At 33.2% G+C, this 13,474-nt stretch overlaps 1 protein-coding gene across 1 annotated transcript; it reads right to left on the bottom strand.

The window, feature by feature from the left end:
- Positions 1 to 2,575: 2,575 nt before the first annotated feature.
- LOC112013353 (cyclin-dependent kinase G-2) lies at positions 2,576 to 6,371 on the bottom strand. Its single transcript, XM_024045750.2, has 5 exons — positions 4,232 to 6,371; positions 3,813 to 3,948; positions 3,632 to 3,717; positions 3,327 to 3,438; positions 2,576 to 3,192 (listed from the first exon to the last, which is right to left on the bottom strand). Exons 1-5 carry the CDS (start codon positions 5,719 to 5,721, stop codon positions 3,136 to 3,138), a joined length of 1,881 nt encoding a protein of 626 aa, XP_023901518.1. The 5' UTR covers positions 5,722 to 6,371; the 3' UTR covers positions 2,576 to 3,135.
- Positions 6,372 to 13,474: the final 7,103 nt, after the last annotated feature.

Here is a 13,474-nt window from a genome sequence, read left to right as displayed (position 1 = left end):
TATCAAAAGGTAAGCAAGTAACCAACTCTGATACCTCAACTGGAAAGAAGAGGAAGTCAGAGTCGTCGCTTTACAGAGCCGCTGGAAGTTTAAAAACCATACAATCTGATGATCCCTACTCAATGGATAAGGCTGTGAAAATTATGTCCTCTTTTACTGATTTGGACATTAATACTGAGCTCAAAGCCCTTGAAAAATTAGAAAAGCTCGAAAAGATGATAGTTTTCATAGACTTGCCTCGGGAAAAACAATATTATTGGATCCAGCGTGCGGGTCGTCAACAATAGGGGAGTTGAATGTATTGTTTTACTAATTTCTTCCCAATGCATTTATTAAAATGAATTTGTAGCATTTTCACAATGATCAAACATCTTCTTTTTTATTTCAGCACTTTTGTTGTATCCAATTAGATTTGGGTAAACTACGGATTTAGTTCTTGACCTTTTCAATGAATTTCAATTTAGTCTTTGACGTCTCAAAAGTATTAATTTAGTTTTTAACTTTTTGATATTGTATCAAATTAGTCATACCTATTAAGTGATAGATGAAAAATGTGGCCAAGAGAGGAGTAATGCAAAGAAGCAGCCTAGTAAAATATGCACAATGTCCTACTTTTGTAATTAACCCCTATAGATGGGATCTTTTGAAAAAAAAAAAAAAAGCACTCTCAAAGTATCTCTTAACATCTTTGAACACTAGACTCCATCTAGAAATGACAAATGGACCAACTTTTTATAACTACTATTTAATCAAATAAAACATTCCCTCTTTCTACCAAAAAATAAGAATATTTGTTAGTATCGCTTAGTATCACATAGTTGTGTCATACGTATTGTGTTATGTATTGGTTGAAGATAGAAAGTAGCTTATCATAAATATGTATTGATCATGCTCATAAATCATATGACACATAAATTTTTATCGTATAAATCATATGTATCAGACGATAAATAAAAATATGATAGGTTAAATTTATTTTTTATGGATAAAATTTGTGCATTGATTGAATTGTTAAAACATTTAGGCTAATTGATTAAGCCCACTAATTTAATTCTGAGGACCAGAACACAAGCGTAAGTCGGTAAAAGCTTATACTTGAGGAAAATGGCGAATGTAACGGAATAATATGAAGGCCTTTAGCTGTTTATTTGTTTGTCCGCTTTCTAAGAAAAATTACAACATCAGTAATTAACAACTAACAAAATGCACGAGTAGATACCAGGAAATGAATAACAAATAGTTTATTTTATTGCAGAAAAATGAGAGGAAGTGCAAATTCATATTTTTATGGTTCAAATAATTGAATAAACAAAAATTAAAATTCACATAACTTGCATAAACTGTGCATCTTATCCATACTGCCAAAGGTACAACATTTCACCATCATCTTTGAGTAAAGCATTTTCCTCACCCAATAACATCGTTGCTCATCAATGTCACTATCATGGAAACCTTGGACCCCATCATCCACCATCTTTACTGCTTTGATTGAAAAACTAAATACATTACGAGTAAAAATGTAAAATATGTAAATAAAAACTGTGATCATGCAATTGTATGTAATGGTGAGTGTTTGCAAGGAAAGTGTCAGCTATTTCAATTTGAATGGCTAAAAAGTATCAAGAACCTTCCGTACCTCATTTAGTATCCAATATGCGATAAAATTAAAATGATCTAACAAATAATATCTCACTTCAAAAGAAAGTGGAACAGAATTTTCAAGGTGATTAGTAGCAGCTCAGTGTCATTTTATCAGAAGGAAATTAATTTTTTGCCCACCCATAATAACTAATAATAACATACCACGTAGCAAAGACAAAAGGTATCTCATCAGCACTCCTACAAGAGCAAGTTTGGAACATACCAGCCAATTGCTGACCAATGTGCAACTGAAGGGCAAGGTAACTTTGCTAACACAGCAAGTGATAATTCCTAACTCATAAATTTACACAGGCAGAAACAAGTCATAAATGAAGAAAACATAAATGATGATATAGAATTAATGAAGTATGTGGAAAAAAGATGGAAATAACAAAGAGAACATGTAAAGGAAGCATATAAACTTTTTTTTTTGAAAAGTAGTTTAGCAACATATAATGAACAAAATCAATACTTTGCCAAAGACAAAGGTAAAATTTACAAGACATTCCTCCTTATCAACATACCATGTGTGAATTGGGTGAGAGTTATAAATTGCAATGGAAAGGAAGAAAATCTCAAATAGAAGCCAGTTGAGCTGTGTACTGACTAGATTTCAAGGCTTCAAGATCTGAGGTCACAACTTATGAAGCCACCCCGATACCTTTACAGACCACATAAAAATATTTGTATCAATCACATAGGCTACAAATAATCTTGAAAATTGATTTTCTAGTTACTTAAGTTTTTTGTTTATTTTGGAAGGGATGAGGGCACAAGGATTATTATCAAGTATATTATATAATATTCTTACCAAAGAAAGTTGATCAACACAATCATTAACAAAACATAGATAACAGCCTCATGGTCCCACACGCCAAAAAAGCACCCTCTCGTACACCCATAAACTCTAGCAAACAAAGTGATACAGCATAAATAAAGGGAAGAAGTAGTAGGAATAAAATTGACATTGTATCAATATTAGTTACAGCCAGAGCTGCATCATTTACAAAGATATATTCCTGAAATATTTAGACAAGTTTCAACTGAAATATGTCTTCAAAGAAAGATATACATCGAAAAAAATAAAATGTCAGTTGTTAGTCTACACCTGCCAAAATCCATTATGCATCAATCCACCATTCGTGAACAGGTGAAGCATCTAATTCTCGTCACAACTCCTTTCTCACTCCTCTTCTAAAGGATCCTGGTTCCCCCCCCCCCCCCCCCCCCCCGGTTTTTGCAGATGCTTAACAATTGGGTAGATAAGAAAGTTTGATAAAGAAGATAAGGCACAAAGCTAAAAAAATTGCTTTGTAGTACTATCAGGCCGCCTTGCATTCTCGATCAAGTGAACCAGCTAACTCTCATCATAAATCCTTTCTCACTCCTCTTCTAAAGGATTCTGACTCTGTTACTTTTGAAGAAGCTTACCAAATAGGTGGATATAAAGTTTGCTGAAGAAGATATGGCACAAAGCTTTGCTCTAAAGCATTATCAGGCAGCCAGATTGCTAAACCAGTCATGCTTAAGAGCGGCCTCTGCAGTTATCCGCTGCAAAGACAAAAGGAAGCACTCATAAATTTCATGACCATAAAATTCCTAACTTATCAACAACATAAAAAAGACCATAAAATTTCCAGAATGTGGAATCAAATTCTAATTTATTAATTTGCACATAGATATACCTTCTCTGGGTCGTAAGTTAAAAGTTTGTTCAACAAGTCAAATCCTGAATCACAAAGAACAGGAGATCCTATGAAGGATCTGGCAGGAAACTTTTTCCGCAATAGATTATACCTGAAACAAATTCAGCAATTACATTACTAAAAGAGAGAAAATATACTCAAAAACTAAATTTCATATACAAGATCCACACATCGTGAGCAGGTCCACCCAAGGCAATAAGGTTGGAGAAACACTGCCACTTGTAGGATTATAAAGAAAGCCACAACTTAATTAAAGATTAAGATGCATAATGAGATATACTTACGGTTGCTTTATATTTGGTCTAACTCCTGACAATTTTGTTAATCCAGGCCAAATCTTATCATTTGGTGTGCCAAGAATTTGAAAAATCTGCAAACATTTTAACCAATTGCATCACTAAAATTAACCAAAAAAGCAATGTAAAACATGTAACAGGGAAAAAGGAAAAAAAAAAGTGGGAATACCTTGCCAAGCTGATCAATTTCATTTTTCCCTCTGAAAAGTGCTTCCTGTGCTACCAATTCAGCCATTATACATCCCACTGACCACATATCAATTGCTGTTGAGTACTTCATTGTACCTAGCAGAAGTTCAGGTGCTCTGCAAAGTGAAAACCACACATAAATTAATAGATGTTGAGAAAACTAATGTGTACCTTTGTCAGAATATGAAGATTTAAGAGTAAAACTGGGGGGGTGGGTTGGGGGAGAAGACAGAAATTGAAACCTAAAGGCTTAGAATGCAACAATCATGAAAAGGATATAAACAATTTCATATGTTGACAATGCAAGTTCCCAACATGCACACAACACAATTAAACTACAGAAAACATCATGACTGCTGGCCAGTGGCCACAAATAAAAACTAAATAGCTGCAGCTCACCTGTACCAGAGGGTCACCACAAGAGGGGTATAGGGCTTTAGTGGGCTCCCATATTGGCGAGACAGCCCGAAGTCGCATATTTTCAACTCACCCTCATTGCTCAATAGAAGGTTTGATGTCTTCAAATCTCTATGAATCACCCAATTGTCATGAAGATACTTGACACCCTCCAACAGCTGCCGCATCAAGCATTTAACTTCATTCATACAATAAAGCTGTTTCTTGACTTTCATCACCTCCAATACACCCTTGACATCAGATTCCATGTACTCCATAACCATGAAAACACTATCAAAGTCATCCTCATCCATAACAACTTCTTTAACACCAACAACAGAAGGGTGATCGAAAGACATGAGAATGTTTATTTCCCTCAATGATGACAAAGGGAAACCATCCCCCTTTTCTACACCCATCTTCACCTTCTTCAAGGCCACAATTTCCCCCGTCTTCTTATCCTTGGCTTTATACACAACCCCGTAAGTGCCTTCATTTATCTTTTTAAGGTATTCAAACTCGTACACACTTCTACAACCCTGAAGCATGTTTGTGCTTCTTTGGGTAGGGACTCTAGTCTCTTCAATATGATGGGTATCACCATCATCCTCTGAGTCTGCATCTGACCCCATAACACTAGCATTCCCATCTTGTTTGTCGTCAATACCCATCGAATCAGCATCTAACAACTCACTCCCACTTCCACTGACAGGTCCCACAGAACAACCATCTCCATCAAAGCTAGATGACCTAGCCCTACCCTCTCCTGAGAGTTCTGTACAAATCTCCCCACTCTCAGGACTTGACCTCCTAGAGTCATCCAAAGCTTCATCATCAGAAGCCCATCTTGACATTGAGATATTCCGTGCTCCAACAAACTCTTCTTCCTCCACATGTTCTTGTCTACAGTCATCCCCAGATTGCTCTGAAGGCAATGAAGAGGACAAATCAGTTTGAGAATTCAATTCACCGACCAACCCATCTTCCACAGCAGCCTTATCTGCCAAATTATCAAATCCCTGAATCTCAACTCCTGAAACAGCACACTTCGAAACATCCACATCCAAAACGTCATGACATGCCACACCACTCGAGCTGGGTGCAGGTGGGCAAGGAGATGGCAGTGGAGCAACCAGTACAACTCTATTCTTAGATGAGACCCTCACATCCTTCTCTTCTCTATCCCACACAATCGGAGAGATCTTCCTCTTCTTTTCTGCAGGCAACCGAACCCCATCTTCATAACCTGCAACTTTATCACCCTTTGACAAATCTTCCACCTTTCTCTCCTCGATTCTACTGCCAAACCCATCTCTTCTAGACCCCCAGTCACTAGTTCTCGAAGAATAATGGTACCCATTCTTACGTCTAGCACCATGATCACGGCCCCGACCATATTCAGCGCCATGAGAATCATTCCTGTAATGACCATTCTGTCTTTTGGAATGCTTATAAAAGTCCCTTCTCAAAACATCAACCTGCCCTGCCGCCATTTGATTCACAACCACAACTCTTCTCAATCAATAATCAAACTCAAAAAAAATATAACAATCACACAATCCCTAATCAAGTCCCAAATCCCCAAACCCTAACCCCCAATTCAACAATTCCAGGATACAAAACAACCAAACGCTAACCCCCAATTCAACAATTCCAGAATACAGAACAACCAAACCCTAACCCCCAAAATCAATTTCTTTTTTCAAACTTTAACTCTAATAAACCCCCTAATAATCCCAATCCCAAAACCAACAATTCAATTTTTTTTTTCTTTTTTTCAATAAAGCACAAAATAGAGAGAGAGAACACAAACTGAATATCGAAATTAACACAAAAAATAGAACCAAAAACTGGTGAAATTCAATTTACAGATATCAGAATCAGGCAGAGAAAACAAAAATCTTCGATTTTTTTTTTCAGCTAAATTGAATGAGATCAAGAACGAAACCCTAGAAATCAATATTGTGCTTTTTTTTTTTTTCAAAGCTTCGCCTTTGAGAAATTCACAGGTATCGAAGGCCTTACCGGCGGCGAGCGATACAGCGAGAAATTGAATGAAAGAGAGAGAGAATCGGAGGAGCTCCGAAATCGGGAAGATAGAGAGAAAGGCGATGGCTCAAAACGCACAGCTTCGAAGGCTCTATGTTTGTTTCTTTTTGCGAATACGCGTTTTTTGATTGCGCGTGTGCTATATCCTATATATAGAGAATTCGTTGTGGTCTGGGGCGGCAGCTTCGGAGTTAGGGCAATCGTGGAATTTTCATTTTGTTCACCTATCTTTTTGTGTTTTATGTTTATGACCCACGTTTTTTTTTTTTTTTTTTTTTTTTTTTTAATCCTCTAATTTGGCCCTTCTCAAAAAAAAAAAAAAAAAAAAAAATTCTCTTATATGAGTGACGGATAAAAAAAAAAAGGATAGATTCATGTAAAAATAATAGAGAATGATCGTTTGAATACAACTGAAAACTGAAAACACTATAGCAAAATAATTTTTAAATATGTAAATAGTACCGTGTGACTCATTTTTAATGAAAAAATTGTTGAAAAGTGAAATTTATGGGTCTGTGAACAGTAAAATTTGTGTTGAAAAGTCAAATGTTGCGGCTACTGTTCAATGAACAGTAACTGCAACAGTAATAAACAATACACAAAAGCAGGTGAGAAAGCTGAAAAGTAAAAAAAAAACGCAAACGAGTTTGGGAAACGTGTTTTTTTTTTTTTTAACCTATATAGAAGTGCTCTATTCCAAATATTTTTTTTCAAGATTGAAATTGCCAAGCTTTTTTTTTTTTAATGAACATTGCAGATTATCTATATATATATATATATATATTTAAAGAATATCTTGTTTTTAGCATAATGACAAGGAATATGCATGACAAATTTTTAGAAGTATTAGGGGGACATTGATAAACTTAATTTAATGTTGTTTGTTGTTGTTGTGCTAGACCAGCCGTATACGTTGAGGTTTGTGAAGTTTAGGTTTAACAAATGGTATTCAAGGGTGGTTCCCTATGAGATGGCTACAAAAGTAGAAATAGCTCTTGTTTGTATGTATGCACACTATTGTGTGCATGGTGGGTGTTCAAGTAGGCAAGGTCTAGATAGCTCCTGTGCTTCACACAATATTGAGATTACACTTGAACAACATCCTCATGCAATGGTGAAATCTATTTATACGGTGCATCTGGCAAAGGAAGATAGTATGGAAAGCAAATTAGAGGTGGATGGATATTTTGTTTGATGGCGTTCAAGGAAGATAGTCATTACTTGTTGTATTTTGAATTGGTTAAGATGAATTCCAATAAAAATATTGCCTTCTCTTAAAAGTAGCATGTGATATATTAGCCATTCCTGACTTACAATTGTCTTTAAGTCAATTTTTGGTACTAGGAGTCGTGTTTGACCAATTTTGGAGTTCTTTGTGCCCAAACACAATAGAAATGTTAATTTGTACTTATAATTAGTTTAAGATCTACATATTCAATTAATCTTTAAATAGTAATGGATGAGGTTGAATTCAATAAGATTCTTGAGTGAAGTAAATTTTTAATAAAATAATTATTTATAATTTTTATTGTTACATAATTTTTAGATGTTGACCATCACTTGACCTATGTCACCATGCCTTTTAATCGATACACAACTGAATAGGCCGATCATGAACACTACAGGTGTGGGATTAATATAATATGAGAAATTTGTTATTAAATCTCATTCCACCTATATTAGGTTTCTTCTTTTTAGAAGTCAACTACTAACATATATTTAGGGTGTCAACTCATCAAAAATTTATACTTTTTATTTCTAGTTTATTAAATTTCATTAAAAAAAAAAAAAGGCAATAGGGGACAATGAAGCTATTGGGTAGTAAAGCAGTGCAAGTCATCATATAGACTATAGGACTTTTGCTTTGACCCATAAGAATTACTTTTGGGCTAGTAATTGCCCATTGGGCCACCCTAAAATAGTAAGGCCGATTTGGAAATTTTGCACCTTGCTCAATTGGTTGCTCAAGCCCAAGGGAATTTCAACCCAATATAATTTCATAGGTGGAGTCCTACAAGAGAGCAAGCCCATATAGAGAGAGAGCTTATGAACAATAGAGTCTACCGCAACTGCCCATTGGACCTGTATAAGCCCAAAAATACACCACAGAGGAGGGACCCACCCAGCTAGAACTCTGAGGATTAAAAATTTAGAAGTTCATTCATGTGGTGGTTATGTGGAGCTGAATTTTTCATTTCACAATTTGAAATTTTAATAGAAATCTAAGTATGTCACAGTCTTGTTCATGTGAGATGTATTTTTTGATGAGCATGACAAAGTATAAGAATATAGTAACTTTCTACCATTTACCTACATAAAATGTGGGTATTGTTATCCTTGTTCACTAAATCATCTCACTGCCTCTTTGTTTTATTAGGACTTTCTTCCAATTAGGTTTCTCTGGGTCAAGTAGCAAAAACCTATTTCTCACCTCTCTCTCTCTCTCTCTCTCTCTCTCTCTCTCTCTCTCTCTTTTTTTCGTCCCTAAACTTTCAAAAGTTCTATTTTCGTCCCTAAACTTTTCCAAATGTATTGATTTTCGTCCCTCTCACATCAGCACACTGTCAAAGCCACGTCAGCACTCCGTCAGACGGAAGGACGAAAATCAATACGTTTGGAAAAGTTTAGGGACGAAAATAGAACTTTTGAAAGTTTAGGGACGAAAAACGAACTTTTGTGATAGTTCAGGGACGAAAAACGAACTTTTGAAAATTTAGGGACGAAAAACGAACTTTTGTGATAGTTTAGGGACGAAAATGATATTTTACCCAAAAAAAAAAAAGGCAATAGGGAACAATGAAGCTATTGGGTAGTAAAGCAGTGCAAGTCATCATATAGGCATGGTTTTAAAAACCGAACCGGTGATCGAACCGTTTTTTTTTTCTAATTTTCAGTTCAACTCTGGTTTTTGACCGGTTTTTGGCCGGTTTTTCGGTTGTTGACCGGTTCTGAGGCTTTTAACCGGACCTGATTGACTCTCGGTTCCCAGTTGAACCGGTCAGACCGGCCGGTCCGGTTCGGTTTTTAAAACAGTGCATATAGGCTCTAGGACTTTTGCTTTGACCCATAAGAATTACTTTTGGGCTAGTAATTGCCCATTGGGCCACCCTAAAATAGTAAGGCCGATTTGGAAATTTTGCACCTTGCTCAATTGGTTGCTCAAGCCCAAGGGAATTTCAACCCAATATAATTTCATAGGTGGACTCCTACAAGAGAGCAAGCCCATATAGAGAGAGAGCTTATGAACAATAGAGTCTACCACAAATGCCCATTGGACCTGTATAAGCCCAAAAATACACCACAGAGGAGGGACCCACCCAGCTAGAACTCTGAGGATTAAAAATTTAAAAGTTCATTCATGTGGTGATTATGTGGAGCTGAATTTTTCATTTCATAATTTGAAATTTTAATAGAAATCTAGTATGTCACAGTCTTGTTCATGTGAGATGTATTATTTGATGAGCATGACAAAGCATAAGAATATAGTAACTTTCTACCATTTAGACCTACATAAAATGTGGGTATTGTTATCCTTGTTCACTAATTCATCTCACTGCCTCTTTGTTTTATTAGGACTTTCTTCCAATTAGGTTTCTCTGGGTCAAGTAGCAAAAACCTCTCTCTCACCTCTCTCTCTCTCTCTCTCTCTCTCTCTCTCTCTCTCTCTCTCTCTCTCTCTCTCTCTCTCTCTNTGTTTATGTAAAATTTTTTAAAACTTCACATTTTTTTTAATAATAAAAAAAAAGAACATACTTTAACCTTCTGCAAATAAGTTTTCAACAAAAAGTTGTATCCAAATACACTCTTAAGAAAGAAAAGCAAATCTTATTTAAAAAAAAAAAAAAAAAAAGCAAATGACTATTAGTATACCATTTACACTAAAAAAAAAAAATTATAATCTTTTTATTGTTGAAAATTGAGATAATTGCTAGCTGGATTTTACTGCATGTGCTAGGTGGACTTTGCTGTAAAATAGTTGCCAATTTCAGCTTTGTATTTTGTAGATTTTAGCGGTAATACTTTAGCCCTTAGTGCCACCAAAATGATCCAATAATATTCCACTTGATTTAGTAAATATGTCAAAACCAACTGCAAGTTAAAGGCTATAAATAAGAACATTGTTGTAAAGAATGGAAGATATAACTTTTCAAGAGAACACTACTTATCGTACTTTCGGCAATAAGAAAGGAAATTGGATAACCACTTAATTACAAAAGTTCTATTACTCTTTAGTTTTATTTCTTGCAACTATTATCTCCCTTTTTATAACATTTACCAGTTTTTCACTTTTGAGAAAATGAAAGATATGCAAAAGGTTAATCAATATTATGTTAAATATGTAAATGAATTGCTATTTTTCTATCTATAATCTATTATTATTATTATATATCTAAAGAATAATGCTAGAGACACAAATTTTTTTACAAAAAATTTTACAAACGGCTGATGTGGTGAACGGTTATTTGCAAATGAAAAAAATGATGTTAATGGTGGGTCTAGATGAAAACCAATAAGAAGTTGGTCACATCAATGGTCTGTAAAAATAATAATATTGTAAAATAGTTTGTGACTGTAGCATTACTCACATCTAAAAGCTGAGACGTAGAATTTAATGTTGTTGCGCTCCCGTTGAGTCACATCAGCAACCATGTCATTACCATTTTTTTTCTTGAATTTCTCATATAATTTTTAAATACTTTTCCTAAATTTTAAAATACTCTTAAAAAGAAAATGATGAATATGTATAGGCAACAAAAATTGACTATATATATATTCATCATGGATGGTTTTAACTTTTTTTTTTTTGAGAAACCAGACTATAAAGCCTGGGCTTTTATTCAAAAGAAAGGGAAACATTATATTTAACTTTGCATTTATATATTCATATGCTTTAATTAAAATAATTAAAACAATTACTCCGTATTTTTCTACCATTAAAAAAGTCACAGATCCTCTTTTTAAAAACTTTGATATACCACTAACCTAACCACTAAATGCATTAAATTTTAAAAAATAAGGCTATTATTACTTCCGTTACAACCAAATCATTAATTGATTAAGACCAAACTAAATAAATGTCTTTGTATTCCCTTGAAAAGTCAAAAAAAAAAAAAAAAAAAAAACATAAGCACATCTATAACTATTTAAGACGAGTATGATGTCTATTTTTTATTAATAACCATGCCATACAAATTACAACTAGCAAGAGATCGTACTCTACAACAATAAAGACAAAGCTTCCAAATACAAGATATTGTAAAAACAAATTTTCCTTATGTACAAGGTATGTATACTACATCTCAAAACTATTTATTTTGTTTTCATAAAATGAATGAAGATCATTGCAGAATTTAGATATAATTAGTTATGTATATCGTTGAATTTTTATTAGGGCTATTTCTATTCTAAAAATAGTTCAACTCAATCGGATCTAACTAATGACTATATTATCAGTTTCAAAAATAACTTACGGATAAAAATGAGAATTGGAAAGTAAGAGTAAGACATTCTAGAATGTGGGAAGCTGTCAACCGAGAAAATCTTGAACTAATCAGGTTAGATTTGACTAACAAATTACTTACTTAACTAACAGGATGATACTATACATGCTACAATTCAAAAAAACAATGTTAAGAAGTTCTGGCCACAACTACAAGAAGTACAGTTATATTCAGTGTCCAGTTTTCGAGTAAATCCTTACAAAGAAAAAGATACTAGTTATTAGCCTATAAGTAAGAGAGAGGAAAATGGACTTTTTGACAGGCAGCCTAAAAATTCTCAATTAATTTTTTTTTTAAAATAATTATGTTTCATATTACTTAATCAACTTTATTTGTTGCAGACACCATTGGATTTGCCCATTACACTTCACATCTGACATGTGGCAGTATATTTAATTCAAAATTAATTAATGGTATGTTAATTATTAATATATATATATTGCAATTTACTATTCACGTTTGACCATTTGATAATGGACAACATAATTTATACTATTAATAATATGATTTCCTCATTTCGTTTTTAATTTTTAGTGTATCAAAATATTTTTATACAAATTTTGAAATAATATACCCTTTATTTTAATTTTTTTTTTATACAAAAAAGCAAAAAAAAAAATGTTAAAACAGTAATACCATCTCATATACAAAAGCAAAAAAAAACCCGTTATTCTCACTACCAATTTGTATTCAAATATCTGATTCCTATTTGTATTGGTTATCTATTTGAATTCAAATATTTCAATTATCTTTTATATACACACACACACAAAATTACTTCTTCAAAAAAAATAACCCATTACCTCACGTATTCATTCTTATCCCGAAATTTTTATGGTTATTTTTTAATTCTTTAAAACATTCTAAAATTTTTGTTATCCAAATTTTATACAGTTATCACAGATCCTCGTCTATCCACACTAATGTATATCATTTTTCTTTTGTTTGAATCTCAAATTTTTTTACTTATCACAATTCTTATCCCAATTAATAAATTCAAATGTCCTATTGGATTTCAACTTCTTACGAATATTTATCTCATTTTTAAATATTATTCCACGTTACTAAAAACACACGGTAATTTATATATCACTTTTAAACATTATAACAATAAACTAAAAAAACAAATAAATAAAAAAGAGTATTATTTGCACGCATAAAGCGTGTGTGATAAGTTTAGTTATAAAATAGAATAATTATTTAAAAAAAGAAAGAACTACAATTTAATGGGTTGTATTTTCTATTTTAAAAAACAATGAGTTGTTATATCATCATTTGTAACTCATTACTTCCCATTTTTTTCGGGTATCTATGTAATTCATGCCTACTCATCTCTTCCAAAAGAGTAATGCTAAAGATAAAAACTTTTTTATAAAAAAAATTACAAACTGCTGATATGGTGAATGATTATTGGTAAATAAAAAAAAATGATATTAATGGTGGGCCTAGATGAAAACTAATAAGAAGTTGACCACATCAACAGTTTGTAAAAATATTGTAAAATATTTTGTGGTTGTAGAATTACTACTTCCAAAAACCAAAAATAAAATGAAAACCTTAAATTTTATTAATAGACAATAATTGCACTATATATATATACTAACATATAACATCATAAATTCCAATGGCAACAAAAGAACCCTGTCGAAGGTATGACTTTGTTAACTTCTCACTCTTTTTCAAATTGTTTATCTTT

This window comes from Quercus suber, unplaced genomic scaffold (assembly GCF_002906115.3).
Source record: "Quercus suber isolate HL8 unplaced genomic scaffold, Cork oak 2.0 scaffold_236, whole genome shotgun sequence".
In the NCBI taxonomy this organism is placed as follows: domain Eukaryota; kingdom Viridiplantae; phylum Streptophyta; class Magnoliopsida; order Fagales; family Fagaceae; genus Quercus; species Quercus suber.
The sequence above is the reverse complement of the archived record's forward strand: the minus strand, read 5'-3'. Positions and strand labels throughout refer to the sequence as shown.